General features: G+C 47.5%; 1 protein-coding gene and 1 long non-coding RNA gene across 5 annotated transcripts in view; one reads left to right on the top strand and one right to left on the bottom strand.

Moving 5' to 3' along the window:
* NFKB1 (nuclear factor kappa B subunit 1) overlaps positions 1-8510 on the top strand; it is a 121886-nt gene extending 113376 nt beyond the window's left edge. For all 3 annotated transcript variants that reach the window (XM_055587817.1, XM_055587819.1, XM_055587818.1), the window contains exons 20-24: positions 1799-1923; positions 3417-3483; positions 3811-3983; positions 4777-4948; positions 7537-8510. In XM_055587817.1, coding sequence (XP_055443792.1) covers positions 1799-1923; positions 3417-3483; positions 3811-3983; positions 4777-4948; positions 7537-7694 — 695 coding nt within the window. In that variant the 3' untranslated portion in view covers positions 7695-8510. The remainder of the gene's footprint in view (positions 1-1798; positions 1924-3416; positions 3484-3810; positions 3984-4776; positions 4949-7536) is intronic.
* Positions 585-11910, bottom strand: LOC129657538 (uncharacterized). Of its 2 annotated transcripts, XR_008716788.1 has the most exons (7): positions 11572-11910; positions 6559-6619; positions 6189-6262; positions 4387-4589; positions 3672-3804; positions 1732-2005; positions 585-716 (listed from the first exon to the last, which is right to left on the bottom strand). It is a non-coding gene; the product is annotated as an uncharacterized LOC129657538 (long non-coding RNA). The 2 variants fall into 2 exon arrangements; XR_008716789.1 differs by lacking the exon at positions 1732-2005 and having other exon boundaries at positions 589-716.
* Between the last annotated feature and the right edge of the window lie 6797 nt (positions 11911-18707).

Raw genomic sequence — 18707 nt, forward strand, 5'->3', positions numbered from 1 at the left:
AGTCAGCCATAGAAAGTGGCATCAGGAAGGCAAACCCAGACTCACTAGAGCGGCCGGGCCACCTCCTGAACCTACAGACGTGCTGCAGAAAGGCACAAATAAATGATTAAGTGTGCTGCGTATCCCACTTAGCAGCCATGGAGGCTCTGTTTGTATTAGTAATCCTGGGTGCCGTGCTGATGGTCATGTTAGTTTTTACTCACCTGTTTTGGATTTGGATCAAGTTGAGTCCCATGACAGGGGATCCTAAGGTTGAACTGAATTCCTTGTAGAATTCGGAGCAGTATCAGCCTTAAGGTCCCATCACAGGTCCTCAGAAGGAAGAGTTTATTGGTATAATAAAGCATTTGAAGACTTCCTTTTGTAAGAAAGGTCTCTGAGAAGCCAAAACGATAGGAACAAACACATGGGCCATGTGTTGAGTACTGTCCTGTACCAAACCCTAAAACTTGCTAGCTTCTGTTGGGCTAGGAAGTCACACTGTCTCATTTAATCTTACTTGATCTGCAGTAACCCTTGAGACAAATCCCATTACTATTCCCATTTTATAGCCAAGGAAACAGACTGGTAAGACGTTTGTATCCCAGTTCCCTGGCCCCAGTAAGGGGCAGAGCTTGAGTCACATCTTGTCATCTTGAACTTCCAGACTCTTCTCTGTTTCTCTCCCCTGCTTTGCTCAAGGATGTAGAGTGTTGTTCCAATTCAACCCTTTCATCCTGTGAAATATAGGAAAATTATTCCTGCTCATCCTTGAATCTCCACTGCCTTATACATTTAGAACCTCAAAAATGTTTAATGTAATTGGTATCTCAAGCCTGTCCTGGCATATTTGATTTATTTATAAGGTTATTATTTTTAGAAAATAAATGCCTCACAAATTCAAGAAAATAGCAGATTAAATACCTTCTTTAAAAAAAAAAAAAAAAAAACAGACCAGAAAAATATAAGAACCTTTTCTTTGGCACCACATTTTTCTGACGTCATATCCCAAATAAGCAGCAGCCTTCTCTTTTCTCCTTTGTCAAGTTGAACATTCCCATGAACGAGAGATGGTGATTGCAGTGTTTATGATTAGTTTGGGGAGTCACTGGTTATGATTATGAAATGCCTTCAGACTAGAAGCTATAACCTTTCAATAACTACACATCCTACCAGAAGGTTTTCTTGGTGTTTTGCATTTAAGGATCAGTGCCATAACCCAGGAATAAAACAGAACAGGTTGGCACTAGACAGAAAGCAGCTTTGCTCTTTTAAGCAAGCAGGTGAAGACGCTGAGAAACACGAGGTGCCAGGCATCAAGCTGAACACATGGGGCCTTAAGACTAAGGGTGCACCCTTGTTGAGTCGCTCAGTCATGTTCAACTCTCGTGACCCCATGGACTGTAGCCCACCAGGCTCCTCTGTCTGTGGGATTTCCCAGGCAAGAACACTGGAGTGGGCTGCCATTTCCTTCTCCAGGGGACCTTTCCGACCCAGGGATGGCACCTCATCTCCTGAGCCCACCAGGTAGCCCCTGTAAACCACCGCCCTCAGTCCTCAGGTTAAAGGTGCATCTCACAACTATCCTGTGGAGTCAAATGTGAGCGTCAGTCCAAGTCTGTGTTTTTGAAAGTATCCTTGGCTATACAAAGGTATCATTGGTCACCTTTACAGTCAAGATAGATTAGAATTTAAAAGCCGGTTTCTGGATATTTCAGTGGAAGTGTGTTTTATATATTTATAGAATCTGACCCCTGAAGGCAGTTAGGAGCCGAGAAGATGTGGGTTTTATCTAACGCTGTGTGACTTGGCTCCGCAGGAGCAGATCCCCTGGTGGAGAACTTCGAGCCTCTGTACGACCTGGATGACTCCTGGGATGAGGATGGAGAGGATGAAGGGGTGGTACCAGGAACCACTCCTCTGGACATGGCCAGCAGCTGGCAGGTGAGCCCCGCTCGGCCAGCGTGCTGGCTGCTGCTTAGGCGGCAAGTGGTCTTCCTCAGTCTTGGCTCCCCGAAGCCCGCACCTGGTATTTTTAAAAGACAGGCTGCTTGTCACGAGCTGTATTTATCTTGAAAAGCCTATCCGCTAAAGATCTAGGTCAGCAGAGTTCTCTGAACATAAAAGCATATGCCTAATCAGATCAGAGTTGATAGGTGAGAGAAACTCAGAATTCACAAAGCGTGTTGCCCATTCTGAACTCACACCAGAATCCTTCCCATCTGAGTTTCTGAAGCCAGGATACATGCCATGGTTTGCCTGAACTTCAGTAAGTAACTGCTGAACATGAGACGAAATGGGGATTCTTCTGAGGGTTTTCATCAGTGTAAACAGAACAGACTTAAAGCCTTCCTCAGAACTCTGTGGACGCAAGATCTGAAGGGGAAAGCGGTTACCAGGTCCTTGAGCCCAGGGAGGGAGCCACAGGAGGAGGTGGGCAGCGCACATCTCCAGCCCAACCAACTGAAATCCCGAGGGGCAGGCGCTGCTCCCTGGCAAAAACCGCCTCCCCAGGGCCCATGTGGCATGAGCTGAGTAACCCTGCAGAGAGCCCACATGGCACTCTACATTGAGCGCCTGGTCTTCCCAGAAGCCTCACCACAGAACACAAAGATAAGCCACTCAGTGACCCCGTGCAGTCCTCACCCCGGTCAGTCAGCAGCCAAGTGACTGCAGGGAATGCAGAAAAGCCTCCATAGCTATGGAAGTTTCTTTTTCCTTTACAGGTTAACTTTTACTGGGGGCATAGTGGATCTACAGTGTTGTGTTAGTTTCAGCAAACTGCATGTGTTACACACATGTCCACTCTTATAGATTGTTTTCCCATGTGGGTCATTACAAAGTATGGAGTAGATTTCCCTGTGCTATACAGTAGGTTCCTATTAGTTATCTGTTCTCTTTTCTTTTATCCTAAGACTTTTTTGGCCTCTCAGTTAAAAGGTAAATGGTGCCAAGAGGCTGTCCTCAAGCCTTGTGAGCATTTGTACACCTCAATCTGAGCAAGCTTAAAAAACTCATTCTCATGAGCCTTTTTACCAGGGAAGAGGGGCAGCCAGGCAGCACAGCTTCACAGCACGACATGGGTTCAGTTCTTGCCCTAACTCTCAGGGAAACGTCATTTACCATCGACTCTGACCAGCACGTGGCTGCTTGGGTGGCCTGGACCACCTTTGTCCCTCAAAAGGGCTGTGGCCTGGCTCTCTGTGCGGCTGGGTGGGGTCTTCCTATGTGGCTCAGACAGTGCTTGTGGGGCACAGCCTCCTGGGCCCAGAGCCCCAGAGGGCAAACATGTCTGCAGGCCAGGGTACTGACTCCTCTTCCCACTCCATCTATGGGGTTACGAGTGCCTCCTGAGGAAGACGGGCTGAGTTCCTTACCACAAAGCAGCTGATTTCCCTGTTGTCCCTGTAACATCCCCGTGTTTTTCTTCCCAACAGGTATTTGACATATTAAATGGGAAACCCTATGAGCCAGAGTTTACGCCTGATGATCTGCTGGCACAAGGTGAGCTGTGGGAGAACCAGGTGCCCTGAGCCAGTGCCACCTCCGTCCTGACCCTGAAAGGGGCTGAGGGAAAGCCAGCGTTACCCAGACTGTGCTGTGAAAGGCAGGGGCTTCTCTCAGAAGCGGGGGGTCCTGCCACGGAGAAGGTCCAGCTGTGACCTACCACAGCGTGGCCTGTTCTTACTCACCTGGGTGGCTGCTGACTCTCCGGTGCAAGAGCACGACTGCTCCCCCGGGGTGGGAGGGGGAGCTGTGTGGCAGTGACCGGTCCCTGTGGAGAGTCTCTGATCCATTAGGATGGTCATGTTTCTTCTTTATCTCCTTTAGGAGACATGAAACAGCTGACTGAAGATGCAAAGCTGCAGCTCTACAAGTTGCTAGAAATTCCTGATCCAGACAAAAACTGGGCTACTCTGGCACAGAAATTAGGTCTGGGGATACTGAACAACGCCTTCCGGCTGAGTCCCGCTCCTTCCAAAACCCTCATGGACAACTACGAGGTAACGTGTCACCTTACGTTGTCATTGTAGTTCAGTCGCTAAGTCATGTCCAACTCTTTGCAACCCCCTTGGCTACGTTTATCTGACTGTATTAACATTACCGGCCAGAGCACAGTCCCTTCCCCTCTCCCTTAACTCTGAGCGACAAAATCTTAGTCACTCCCCATGTCCTGGGAGGGTGACCCAGGGCAGGAGGAAACCCACCTTGGTTGTATTCAGATACTTTGAGGTGCGCTGCAGAAATGCTACTTGGAGGGTCAGGATGGTCATAGAACGCCGGTCTCCTGAACAAGAGACTGTGGGCCACACTCGTGCCCTCCTCTACCCCAGCACCGGCCTTGCTCTCATGTGAGCACATCCCGGAAGCAGCCCTCTGTGAGCTCACTCCTAGCACAGCCATTACCTGGTGATGCTTTGCATTTCTAAAATAAATGCCGAAAAACCATGGGGTGAAGTTACGTTTGAAAATTCCATCACTGCTCATCTCTCAGTGGTCTTCAGAGCTTCAGGGAGACCGTGTAGGTTTCACTCTAGAGCTTTACTGCCTTGGCAGTCTGTCTGCACACTATGAAGTGCTTCTCTGTGATTTCCTGAGTGGTCTCTGAGCTGAAACAGGAAGCTTGATTCAAAGACGATGCTGAGGCTCCCCACCAGACCTTCCATGCCCCCTGGCCGTCTCAGTGGAGGAGGCAGCCTGGCAGGGGGACGGGGTGTGGTGTCGAGTTTACAGCCTGCCTTGCTTACTTCCTGCACAGGCTGGAACACAGAAGCACACTCTTCCTTCATTTCTCAGGTCTCCGGGGGCACCATAAAGGAGCTGGTGGAGGCCCTGAGACAGATGGGCTACACCGAGGCCATTGACGTGATCCAGGCAGCCTTCTGCACCGCAGACACCAGCCCGGCCAAGACCACCTCTCAAGCCCACTCGCTGCCATTCGCCCCCGCCTCCACAAGGCCACAAATAGGTAACGAAAAACAGACACAAAGCAGTTGAGACATGCCTCCGGTCTCCGGGGGTGTGGCCTGTCTTCCCCACCATCACTCCTGAACACACGGTCCCCGCGTCTGTGTCCCTCTCGGACCCCAGGTGCTTCATCCCCTGCTCCCGCCGCTACTGCTCAGGGAGGGGCTGTCCCCAGCATAGTCACCTTGACACACGAGTTACTGAGGTCCGCAACAGACGACAAAAACAACACGATACGGGTGGTGAAGGCAAGCCCAGTTTCTCTCACTTCTTAAATTTATGAGAGGGATGAGCAGACCAATGTCTGTGGAACCAGGACTAAGCGCCCCAGACTATGGGCTGATGCCCCGACGTTTCCATCAGCTGCTCAGCCTCCTCCCTCCAGGGGTCCCCTCATTCCTGCTCCCTCAGCTGCCTCTCCCCGCCAACCTCCACAACACTGACCTGTCACCCCGCCTAAACACATAAGCACAAGAGTCCTCCATCTCCCAAAACCTCCTTCTCAGCTTCTCCTTCCAAACTGCTAGCACTTCTTCCTGCTCCTTACTCACCCCGTGTCCTCGCCTCATTGCTCTGAGAACACAGAAACAGCTGGAACTCTCGTTTTGCACCAGCAAACCCCCCAGCCCACCTCTAACCTGTCCAGACACTCCTCTGATTCTCGCCTCTCTCACGTGTCAGCCTTTTCTCCCTCCCGACTGGATCCCCTGGCAAGCAGGTGTGGTTCCCCTCATCTTTTCAAAATAAACAGAAAACAAACATTTCCTTGATCTCCCACCCCCTTTAGCTGCAGCCCGATTTCTCTGATTCAGCCAAGCTTCCTCGAAGTTCTGTAGCTATTCTTCACGCCTCATGACATCCTTCCTTGACCCTCTGGTCAGCTCCGCCTGCCCCTGCGCCAGGGCTCCTCTCACCACGAGGACCCACGTCCGCTCAGATCTGCTCACCACCCTCCTCAGCTGCCCCCGGGGCACAGGTGACCACCGCCTCCTGCTTCAGGCCACCTCCCCTTGGACTTCTCCACGCCATGCCCACCCCCACCTTGTCTCAGCCTCCAGAGCCCCCTCCTCCTGGCACGGGCTCGGACCCCCTCACGCCCAGACTCAGCACTGCCACGGTGCTCGTGGGCAAGGCAGTGCTCCAGGAGGTCACGTGAACACCCGTGAACACCCGTGGTCCCAGCACCTCCCAGCATTCCCTCCAGCCTCCTCCTGTCTGTGACCCCCACCCCCATTTCTTACCTCCATCCCTGCGGCAGCTCCCAGTTGGTCTCCCAGTTTCCAGGCTGTCACTCTGTCACCACCTACAGTCCATTCTACACACAGGGAGCACGAGTCTCTTTAAAAATGGCGTTGCTCTGGTTGTGTGCGCTCCTGTTCATGCATCCACTCAGCCAGTCTCTGCTGAGCGCATCCTGCCTGCCCAGCTCTGTTGCAGGCGGTGGTGGCAGGGGCCTTTCTGTTCTCTCTTTCCTACATGGTGTTCACACGCCCCCCCCCCCCACCCCCGCCGCCCCCTGCCCTGTGTTCCTTCCGCCGCCCCAGCTCGCTGCACTGATTCAGGCCCAGAGCCTGTGAGCCTTCTCTTCCCCTTCCGTGCACAGGTCCTTACCTGGCGGGCTCCTTCTTGCCATCCGTCTCAACACCAGTGTATCCTCGTCGGGGTGGCCGTCCTAAGGGAGTGGGGACAGGTGTTACACACACTTTAGAAGAGAGCAGGGTACCCCCAGAAAACCACCCTCATCTCCTGTCTCATGACCTGATGCTCCTTCCACACTAAGAAGTAGGTAAATACTACTATTTTAAAAAGCATCAAGCCCTCATTTTATAGTTATTTTTAAAACACCTCACAGTTCCTAGCACATAACAGAAACCCATAAAGACTGATAGGTTGAATAAATCCATCAGTAACCGTGTCACTGCCATGAAGGTCTTACTATTTCAGCGTTGGAATTTAACATACAAGAAAGAGCTCTCTGACTCGGGTATGGAAGACTTCTGTTCTCCTTGGTCACTCTCTCCCTACGGGAAATCATTCACACTCTTCAGCTCCCTAGAGACACTTCTCAAAGGAAAATCAGACCTAACTGCCTGTAGAAATGCATTTTTACTTTTCGGGGATTTTTTTTTGGCTACCAAAATGTTCTTGAGGCACTGTATGGTGTCAAATAGCATGTGCAGCCCAGAGAGCTCGTTTTTAGCTCCTACTTCTGTCACCAATTTATTTTGCTTACATTCAGCAATTTCCTCTGCTATACAATAGGTAGTAGGTGGAAAAATACGCCTAATTTCTAAGAAAAAAAGTACACTTTGAGTCAATAAAATTCAGAAAGAATTCTGACAAACACAAGGCTAGATTGTAAGAAAGAGAGGCGAAAACACTTGGCTGATTCTGACGTTTTCACAGCCTTTGTGTTGCTCGGTGTTTTCTGCCCCACCCCACTGTCTGGGCTGTGGGGATGAGCGGAGGCCGCCGACGCAGCCCACAAGCCTGCCTGACGCACAGGGAGCCCCGCTGGGGTGGAGGCACCCTGCAGCCCGGCCTGGCCGTGTCGGGTGCAGCCCCATGACCCGTGCTTTCTCTCCGCAGACGAGCTCCGGGACGACAGCATCTGTGACAGCGGTGTAGAGACCTCCTTCCGCAAACTCAGCTTCACGGAGTCTCTGACCAGCGGCACCTCCTTGCTAACTCTTAACAAAGTGCCCCACGACTACGGGCAGGAAGGACCTATAGAAGGCAAAATTTAGCCTGCTGGCAGCTTCCAATACCGAGGAAACCAAAGCTCGGAAACTCCACTGTGTCGCCCAGAGGAAGAAGGCACACTCAAGGGTGCTTCGAGGAACACAGGCCGGCCTGGATCACTCTGGGTGTAGTTCCAGGCCTTGTAAACGTGGATTTCTTCTTTGGTTCTGAAATGAATTTTAGCTGAGTTGAGAGATAGTAACCACAGTCACAGCCGGTGGCTGGGCTGATGCCCCGCTGGGAGAGCGGTAGCTTGTCGAGCTTTACCAGCTGCTTTCTGTTGTCATTGCTGCTGTCCCTCTGCTGCTTGCCCACTCTTGTTACAAGTTGTCACACTCCCACCTGGCCTGCCTTCTGGCTGTCCACAGCACAGGTGTGCACTCACATCAAGGATTACGGAAGGGGATGTTTTCAAATGAGACTGACTTGGTATGATTTTAAAAGACTCAAACTGCGCCTTTCCTGGGGGCCCAGTGGTTAGGACCCGGCACTTCCACTGCAGGGGGCACGGGTTCGATCCCTTCTTGGGGAACTGTTGATAAGATCCTGCAAGCCAGGTGGCAAGAAAAAGGAAAAAAAAAAAAAAAAAAAGCTCACTGCTTTTTCTAATTGTGTTTATCTCTGTGATTTGAAAAAGGAACATGTACATGTCAATATTTAAACATGATTACAATCAATGCTGAAAATGGTATTTCCTCCCTTTTCTGCATTTTGCTATTGTAAATATGTTTTTTAGATCAAATACTTTTAAAGGAAAAAATGTTGGATTTATAAATGCTATTTTTTATTTTACTTTTATAATAAAAGGAAAAGCAAATTAATGACCTCATCTTGTTTGATCTCTATAAATACTTTTCTAAGATTATTCTTTATAATCACAGGATCACTCCACAGCCTGGTTCTCAGATTCACAGCTCGCTCTAGAATCAAGTTTTTGATCCAGAAATGAATAACAACAAAAATTATCAAAAGTGTGTTTCAACTGGAGATGAAAGCTTTCAGTTTGTCAAACCCTTGCTAGGCTAGTTTTATGTAGGCCATATCACCTCATCTTCCTCCATGTCAAGCACTGTTCTTCAGGCCTCTGTGTGTTCCCCATGCCTCTTGTGATGAAGTACTGAGACATTAGCACAACAGAGGTTCTGCGACAGGAAGCCTTCCAGCACGAATTTATCTTATATCTTCTGGATCTCAGATCTACTGGACAACCTGCTGCAGCTTCTGCAGCCCTTGCTGTCTCACCGAGCACTTTTATGCCATGGAAATGCTTCTTTTCTTCAACCTCGTGAACCAACCTCTGCTGGCTTCAGACTTCTTTTCTGCAGCTTGCCTCACCTCTCTCGTCTTTATAGAATTGAAGAGAGTTAGGGCCTCGCTCTAGAACAGACTCTGGCTTAAGGAAATATTGCGGCTGGTTTGTTCGTCTATCCAGACCACTACAAATTTCTCCACATCCTTAATAACGTTCTTTTCACTCGTATCATTTGGGTGTTCGCTGGAGCAGCACTTTTCATTTCCTTCAAGACCCTTCCCTTTGCATTCACAATTTGGCTACCTGGTGTGAAAGGCCTATCTTTCAGTCTACCTTGGCTTTTGATGTGCCTTCCTAAGTTTGATCATTTCTACCTTTTGACTTGGAGGGAGAGGCGTAACTTTTCACTTAAACACCTACAGGCCACTAAAGGGTTCTTAATTGGCCTGATTTCAATACTGTTGTGTCCCAGGGAATAGAGAAGCCCTAGAAGAGGGAGAACGACAGGGAAAGGCTGTTCGGCGGAGCAGTCAGCGCACACACACCATTTATCAAAGTTTACCAACGTGTATAGATTGCATGCAAAGCAGGAGACTCAGGTTCGATCCCTGGGTGGGGAAGATCCCCTGGAGAAGGGAATGGCAACCCACTCCAGTATTCTTCCCATTGGCTACAGGGCATGGGATCGGAGTCAGACACGACTGAACGACTAACCAGCAGCACTACCACCGACTTATAAGGACGTGGTTTGTGACACTTCAAGACAATTACAACATCAAAGATCACCGATAACCATACCAAATATTATAATAATGGCAAAGTTCACAATATTTCAAGAATTACCAAATTGTGACAGAGACATGAAGTGAACAAATACTGGTGTAAAAATGGCTCTTGATAGACTTGCTCAACACAGGGCTGCCACAAACCTTCAGTTTGTAAAAAGAAAAAAGAAAAGAAATGCAGTATAAGCAAAGCACAATAAAGAAAAGTATAATCAAATGAGGTAGGCCTATATTCCAGTTTTTGAAAGTTCTTTTTCTAAAATAAAAATAGCTCTGAGTCTCCTTAACTCTCCAACACCAAGCATATGCCTCCATTCCTCCCCCAGTTCCATGCCCCTGTGACAAATAGTTCTTTTCCAGGGGCTATGACAAGATCACAAGTTTTGCCATATCATGCTGACACTCCTGGGCGGCGAGGCCTATGTTCTGAGGGGTGAGGCCAATGTTGCTTCCCTGCACGTCTAGCCAGGCCTGTGACAAGAGCAGAAATGATGGTAAGTGACTCCTGAGGTTAGGTAAGAAAATGCAATACAACTTCTGCCCAGTCCCTCGGGTCAGGTCTTGTCCTGTTGGAAGCCAGTTAGCATACATGCTCTGAGGGAGCCAAGTGGCCATGTGGAGAAACCACCAACAGAAAGGGCAGACATGTGCAGGAGTGAAGCTTTGAGAGGATCCCAGCCATCAATCAACCCTGAATATTCACTGGAAGGACTGATGCTGAAGCTGAAGTTCCAATACTTGGGCCACCTAATGCGAAGAGCCGACAACTCATTGGAAAAGACCCTGACACTGGGAAAGATTGAGGGCAGGAGGAGAAGAGGGTGACAGAGGATGAAATGGTTGGATGGCATCACCAACTCAATGGACACGAGTTTGGGTAAACTCTGAGAGTTGGTGATAGACAGGGAGGCCTGGCGTGCTGCAGTCCATGGGGTCACAAAGAAACTTTGTTGACTCAAATGACTGAGCAGCAGCAGCAGCAGCCAGAATCACACCTATGGAGCCTTCACGCTGCCTCAGGCAATGCTGCCCCGGAAGAGTCCAGCCCCCGAGGCAGATTTATGAGTAAATGAAGCAACAAGCTGATGTTTCAAGCCTTAGGTATGAAGTGCTCGTTACTGTCCCAACAATTCCCATACCAGGAGGTCACGTTAAAGAGAAGCTGACTCCAGGAGGAACCATGAAGAAACACACGCTGGAAGTGAAAACAGCATTTCCCTTCTTTAACAAGAAGCCCTATTTCTCTTCTGTTCCCTTCTCTCCTCCCAAATCACAGTGGTATCCTGAGTGTGCGTGCTCGGACAAAAGGCCGCCAGTGCTGCCTGTGCCTCTGAGGAAGGAGCGTCTTCCATTCTGGCCCGGCAGATGTGGGGAGACAGCAGAAGGAATGCAGCAGACAGGTGGGAAGCTACAATGGGCCTGAAATCAAGCTTCCCAAAGCCCGTCTCTCAGCAGGAAGCCATTCAAAAATAGCTTCCTTAGAGGCTTCGTCATCTTCTCAGCCTTCTACACTCTGCAAGCACAACCCAGATTTTTTCAGGATCTGCAGTCTTTGTCTTTTGGCAGCAGGAAGCCAGGCTGCTGCCCGTTCACCCGCCCGAGTCCCCTGTGGTAGCTGGATGTGGTGAAGCTATTCTTGGCACCACCATGGAGCACAGCTCCCACAAACCCACCCTCTGCATCTTAGCCGGAATAAAGAGGCAAAGGAGGCAGGCAGATTTGAGCATCTGTGATGTGTCAACCCCTTTGCTATAACGAATTCTAGTCATAATTCTCAAGACATCCCTCATATTTAACCCCGATTTTACAATGAAGAAACAGATAATCTGAATATTAACTACTCACCCCAAATTCAAATCCAGGTATATCTGATTCCACAGGTTATTCTTCAGCCATGTCTGAGTCTGAAGTCCTTTTAAGTTCTATATTTAAAAAAGAAAGGAAAAAATACTTACAAATATGTATAAAAAACAATGGAATCATAATGTCGTACCTGAGCCAACATGCAAAATGAACCCAGAGTACCCCTAAAAAGATATGTTGATTAAATGTTCACATGATTTGATTCTCCCCATAATAATAGGTTAAACTGCTTAAATATGAATTATTCATTGATGGGAGATCCCTGGGTTGCATATCTTTTCCCTCATTTTGTGAGTTTTTGGGGAACCTTCTTTCTGAACTGTGCTTCCCCAGGTAATGGATTTAGGGAGGCATGGAGTCAAAAGAAGATGTAATTAAAATTCTTTCATTTTCTCAAGGCTAGACAATATCTTGAAGATCACCTAAGTAAATTATCCAAATTGCCATCTTTTTAAAATCCCTACGATGTGATAGCACCTCCTTCCTATAATCCTCAATAGGCTGCTGCCGCATTTCAACACCAATTCCCAAGGCTACACATTCCCAACCATTGGTTTTCTAGGTTCACCCATTAGCACAGGGGTTGGGGGAGATACTGAGGAAGGGCTCATCTTAACCCAAAAGAAACATCCCCATCTCCTTCCTAAGCCCCAGCCTCTGCATCCCCCCCATCACCACCTGGGCTCTAGCACCAGGGGACAGGTTACCGTTCCCACTGGTGGGGATGTACACACTCATATGCTCATGGACCACTGGGCAAGTCAGCACAATGCCAACGCAGCCCTTGGCTGTCTTCTCCTTCCCAGTTTTGCTCTGAAAAGGTCAAAGCCACCACTTGGCCCTGACTGCCTTCCTGCCTTGCCAAAAGCACATCTTGAATGATGATCCGCACAGGCACACAGCAAATGTGCTGGGGGCCATTGTGGTTATGAAAGGCAAAGAGACTCCAGGTTTAAACTTTCAAGGAAGATTTTGTGGTACATCTGAAACTAATACAACAACACTGTAAATCAACTATACTCCAATAAAAATTAACAAAGGAAGCATGGGCAGTAAGTCACACGCGCCCACACGTCCACCCCCCTTCAACAGAAGCAGCTGTGCTGGACCAGGGAAGACCCGCCCTTGCTCCCTCCACCACCAGAAGGTTGCCCCTTTCTTCAAGTCAAGCTGTAACGTACAGTTTCGGTCCTCATCACTCTGCTACTGTGCCGTTTAAGAGCTCATCTGACTTCGCCCCTGGCAATCAGCTACTCTGGCGGCTTTGTGCCAAGTTTCCATAGATCCATAGCAATTCAATTACGCCGAAAAATCATTGAGATGCCACCCGTTTGCCAAGGTAGCAACAATGAAGGGAAATGAAATGGACTGAAAAACAGCAGAAAGGGTCACCCTGCAGGTCTGACCCTGGAGATCAGCTTCTTGGACGCCCTACCTCTGAGCCCTGGAGCCAGAGGAGCTTCAACAAAGCTGCACTGTTTTTTCTTCTACGACCCCCCCCCCACCCCACCCCCCACCCCCCCCACCCCCCCCCCACCCCCCCCCCCGCTTTCTCTCTCCATTCATCTTTCTGTCTCTCTCCCTCAGCAAAGCCTCCAGCACTCCAGGGCACTGGTAGCTGGTTCTGTGAAGGCTGGACAGGGGTCGGGGTGAGGGCAGAGGGCCGCAAGCCCTTCCTTAGTCTCCCCTCCCTGCCTTCCTTCTGGGGAAGCCTCCAGGAAACCAGCGTCCTGACCCAGGGTCCCCCTCCAGCCGCCACCAGCCTCATTTCCTGTGCACAAGAGGCCTCTGCTGGAAGAAACAGAACTTTGCATGATCACCCAACAGCTGGTACGCCTCCTGCTGCTCAACTTTTTTTGCGTCAATAAAACTGGAAAAAGGCTTACCAAAAGAAGGAAATTTAGAAACTTCTTCAGCTTACTGCCTGAGTATTTCTCCTCCAGCTCGGGACGCAGAAGTCTGATGATTACTTTCCCTTGGTAGAAAAGACTTAAACTGTTCTTTTTCTTTCGTCCCCTAGGCCTGATCATTCCAGCCACAGCCAACCCTGTTCTTTGAGGAATAATTGTTTTAAGCCAGCATTTATGAGTCACTTACCCATCCTAGGCATTGTACATGCTTTATTTTTTGTAATCATCACAACTCTATAAAACAGTAATTACTGCTAACCTCGTCTTAAAGATAAGGAAACCAAGGTTTAGAAGTTAAGTGGTCGTCCAAGTTCAGTACACATTAGAGACAAACTCCCATCAGTTCAGTTCAGTCGCTCAGTCGTGTCCAACTCTTAGCGACCCCATGAATCACAGCACACCAGGCCTCCCTGTCCACCACCATCACCTGGAGTTCACTCAAACTCACATCCATTGACTCGGTGATGCCATCCAGCCATCTCATCCTCTGTCATCCCCTTCTCCTCCTGCCCCCAATCCCTCCCAGCATCAGTCTTTTCCAATGAGTCAACTCTTTGCATGAGGTGGCCAAAGTACTGGAGTTTCATGGACTGGTTGGATCTCCTTGCAGTCCAAGGGACTCTCAAGAGTCTTCTCCAACACCGCAGTTCAAAAGCATCAATTCTTCGGCACTCAGCCTTCTTCACAGTCCAACTCTCACATCCATACATGACCACAGGAAAAACCATAGCCTTGACTAGATGGACCTTTGTTGGCAAAGTAATGTCTCTGCTTTTCAGTATGCTATCTAGGTTGGACATAACTTTCCTTCCAAGGAGTAAGCGTCTTTTAATTTCATGGCTGCAGTCACCATCTGCAGTGATTTTGGAGCCCAAAAAAATAAAGTCTGACACTGTTCCCACCATTTCCCCATCTATTTCCCATGAAGTGATGGGACCGGATGCCATGATCTTCGTTTTCTGAATGTTGAGCTTTAAGCCAACTTTTTCACTCTCCACTTTCACTTTCATCAAGAGGCTCTTTAGTTCTTCTTCACTTTCTGCCATAAGGGTGGTGTCATCTGCATATCTGAGGTTATTGATATTTCTCCTGGCAATCTTGATTACTTGTGTTTCTTCCAGTCCAGCGTTTCTCATGATGTCCTCTGCATATAAGTTAAATAAGCAGGGTGACAATATACAGCCTTGACGTACTCCTTTTCTTATTTGGAACCAGTCTGTTGTTCCATGTCCAGTTCTAACTGTTGCTTCCTGACCTGCATACAGATTTCTCAAGAGGCAGGTCAGGTGGTCTGGTATTCCCATCTCTTTCAGAATTACCCACAGTTTATTGTGATCCACACAGTCAAAGGCTTTGGCAAGTCAATAAAGCAGAAATAGATGTTTTTCTGGAACTATCTTGCTTTTTCCATGATCCAGCGGATGTTGGCAATTTGATCTCTGGTTCCTCTGCCTTTTCTAAAACCAGCTTGAACATCTGGAAGTTCACGGTCCACATATTCCTGAAGCCTGGCTTGGAGAATTTTGAGCATTACTTTACTAGCATGTGAGATGATTGCAAGTGTGTGGTAGTTTGAGCATTCTTTGGCATTGCCTTTCTTTGGGATTGGAATGAAAACTGACCTTTTCCAGTCCTGTGGCCACTGCTGAGTTTTCCAAATTTGCTGGCATATTGAGTGCAGCACTTTCACAGCATCATCTTTCAGGATTTGAAATAGCTCAACTGGAATTCCATCACCTCCACTAGCTTTGTTTGTAGTGATGCTTTCTAAGGCCCACTTGACTTCACATTCCAGGATGTCTGGCTCTAGGTCAGTGACACACCATCATGATTATCTGGGTTGTGAAGATCTTTTTTGTACAGTTCTTCTGTGTATTCTTGCCACCTCTTCTTGATATCTTCTGCTTCTGTTAGGTCCATACCATTTTTGTCCTTTATCGAGCCCATCTTTGCATGAAATGTTCCCTTGGTATCTCAGATTTTCTTGAAGAGATCTCTAGTCTTTCCCATTCTGTTGTTTTCCTCTATTTCTTTGCATTGATCACTGAGGAAGGCTTTCTTATCTCTTCTTGCTATTCTTTGGAACTCTGCATTCAGATGTTTGTATCTTTCCTTTTCTCCTTTGCTTTTCGCTTCTCTTCTTTTCACAGCTATTTGTCAGGCCTCCCCAGACAGCCATTTTGCTTTTTTGCATTTAGGAAACCTTGCCTGCCCCAACCCTCCCAAGCCCCACATTAAGTATCACTTTATGTTTCAGAATTAAGTCACATGCCTAACCCTAGGTGAATCACTGGCAAAGGAGAATAGGATTAGTATAACCAATTATGACTCAGTCCCTGGGGCTGGACATGTAGCCACCTCTATTAGTAGAGAAGAGGATGTAGCTGTAGAATGCCCTGCCAATAACGTCTGCTCCACCTACAGGGAACATGTGAACTGTCTCCCAGGATCCAGTAAATTTTACAAAAGCCATAAAAAGTAACCATAACAGAATAAGAACAAGAGGGTTGTTCTCACATACATTACGAGACAAGAATGAGTAGCAGCTTTCAACCAGAAATTTCCATGATCCCGACATCCCATTTCCCCAGATTTCTGGGCCACTTTGGTGGTGTTGTCATCCTTTGTAGTCACTCAATGCATACATGGCACAAGCTGGCACTCAATAATCCTGTGCAAATACTAAAGCCTGACCTAAGGGATTCAGTTTGCATCACTGTTGCAAACTTTTTTTCCCCATGGTAGGATTCAGTAACCCATATCTAAAGAAAAAGAGGAGAGAGAGTTATAAAGCATGATAATACAGTGATGTGATACCCTTATTTCTGCAAAGCCTGTTCCCTGTTTGGCCCCTATTCAAGGGCTGAGAGATGTCATGGCAGCCAAGCTCCTTTCAGCTTATGGATCACAAACTTGAGAGATCCACCTAATGCACCACCTGGTCCCGTGCTTTTTTCTTCCTTGTGCATTAATTCCAGTGACAATCTTGTAAGACTCCTTTCTCAACTGACACTTTTTCATTTTAAAATTTTCTTTTTAAAAAAAATATTTATTTAATTGGAGGATAATTATTTTATAATATTCTGATGGTTTGTGCCACGCGTCAATATGAATCGGCCATAGGCAGATGGGTCCCCTCCCTCCTGAACCCCTTTCCTCTCTCCCCAGCCCACCCTTTCAGGTTGTCACAGATCATGGGCTTTGGGTGCCCTGCATCATACATCAAAATCCCACAGGCTATCTGTTTTATATATGGTAATATATAAGTTTCAATGCTATTATCACAAACTTTCAGAAAACTTTCCTTTAAGTGTTGAACAAGACGGCCTTATCCAACATGCTCCCTCATCAGGCTCATGTTAACCTTAAATGAAGTGCCACCAGCTGAAATGACCTTATCCGTTTACTTGCTTCTTGTCTGTCTCCCCCTACAAGGACAGTCCATGACAGCACAGACTTTCCTGCTTTTTTCATTGCAATATCCCTGAGGACGAGGTCAATGCCTGCTCAGTGTTTCTTAATAAGGGCTTGGTAAATGAATGAACTGAAGGAGGGCACAGCAACCCACTCCAGTATTCTTGCTTGGAGAATCCCCAAGGACAGAGGAGCCTGGTGGGTGGATACATTCTTAAGTTAAACAGTCTTTACAGTCAGAATATAAATGTGTCTTAACAGTGGTCTGGTCTGTGACTTTAACAGTTTTGTACCACATCACTCTGGTACCTTCCAATAAGTCAATTAGAAAACAGGCTATCTTCTCTTCACTTGAAAATGTTACAAAATGCCGTTTCTGCCTAACACTTTTAAATTTATGCCCTTACTGAACTGATAAGACTGTGTGAACAGTCAAGGCAGACTCAGGAATATTTTGAAATGCATTGAATTTCCCACACAAACAATGCTGCCTTGTTTCTCTCCCTAAATCTTACCAAGTTGGAGGATAAGTTTCAAATCTGAGAACCAGAGATAGTCTCAGAGAACGTTCTGTCTCAAGTCAGTGTCACTTTAGGAATGCTTGGGAAATATATCTATTTCTCCTGAAGTCCAGTACACTGTCATTCCAATAGAGAACAAACAAACTCTTCCTATTTCTTTTCCAAAGCCAAGAAAGAGAAAAAAAAAAAAAAAGAAGAGTTACAGCGAGTGTGATTGAGAAAATTACCATTTTTATTGTTTTCTTCACTTTAAAATGGGAAGATGGAACCCCATGAGCTGACCTTTCTCCACCTTGCTCCCTGGAATGTGCTCTGTAACCACACAGCAGAAGGATCTGAGCCTGGTCTTCCCATTCCATTAACATTTGCAAAACCACCAACTTAGAAGAGGCTTCTCAGGGATCCAAAGCCCAGAGTAAGTACCTCCAATTCTATTTCAGCAAATGTGGCAAAACAAATCTACTAAAATGGTAGAAATGACTAACCTCAGTGCTGCACATGAACTGTGGAAGAACATTTTGGACGTAGCTATTCCCTTACAGAAACAGTATGTATACACATTCAAGCACATTTCTCTCCTCTTATAAACCGCTGTCAGCAAATATTTATGTCTATTCATTCATTTATTCTTCCTCTATAAATTCATTCATTTCTGATATCTTCCCCCATCTTTAAAAAAAAAATTTTTTTTTTTTAAAGACATTTGCCTTGAGGAAGGGGATTAAGATGGTGAAGTGGGGGGACCTGGAGCTTACCTACTCCAACGAACACATCAAAAATACATCTTCATGTGGAACTCACAGAAAACTGGGAACTGGCCGAAGAAATCCTTTACAACCAAAGCTGCTAGAAAAATCTCCACATAACTGGGCAGGACAGAAAAGAGCATAAGGCCAGGACGTGTGCTCCTGGGAGAGATCTGTCAGGAGGAGAAGGCGCACGTGGCTGGACCGTTGCCCCAAGGAGTGAGCGGGTTGGGTCATTACCTGGGCATCCAAGTCCTGGGCTCTTGCACGGAGGAGACAAGCTCTCTCGCCCATCGGGAAATGTGCTGAGACAGACAGAAGGGCTGGAGCAGCCTAGACTTTACTTGTGAGGAATGTACACACGTGCAGACCTGCTTACAATCAGGTCAGAGAGAGCCTTGGCCTGGAGGCTGCCGCCTCACCACATGTCCCAGTATGAAGGGTCAGACGACCTGCCCACTCCATACCACAGCCTGGCGTGTGATCTGGGCAAAGATTGAGTCTAGACACAGGCTAGGGAGCCTGCA

The sequence above is a fragment of the Bubalus kerabau genome, chromosome 7 (assembly GCF_029407905.1).
Source record: "Bubalus kerabau isolate K-KA32 ecotype Philippines breed swamp buffalo chromosome 7, PCC_UOA_SB_1v2, whole genome shotgun sequence".
Taxonomy (NCBI): Eukaryota; Metazoa; Chordata; class Mammalia; order Artiodactyla; family Bovidae; genus Bubalus; species Bubalus kerabau.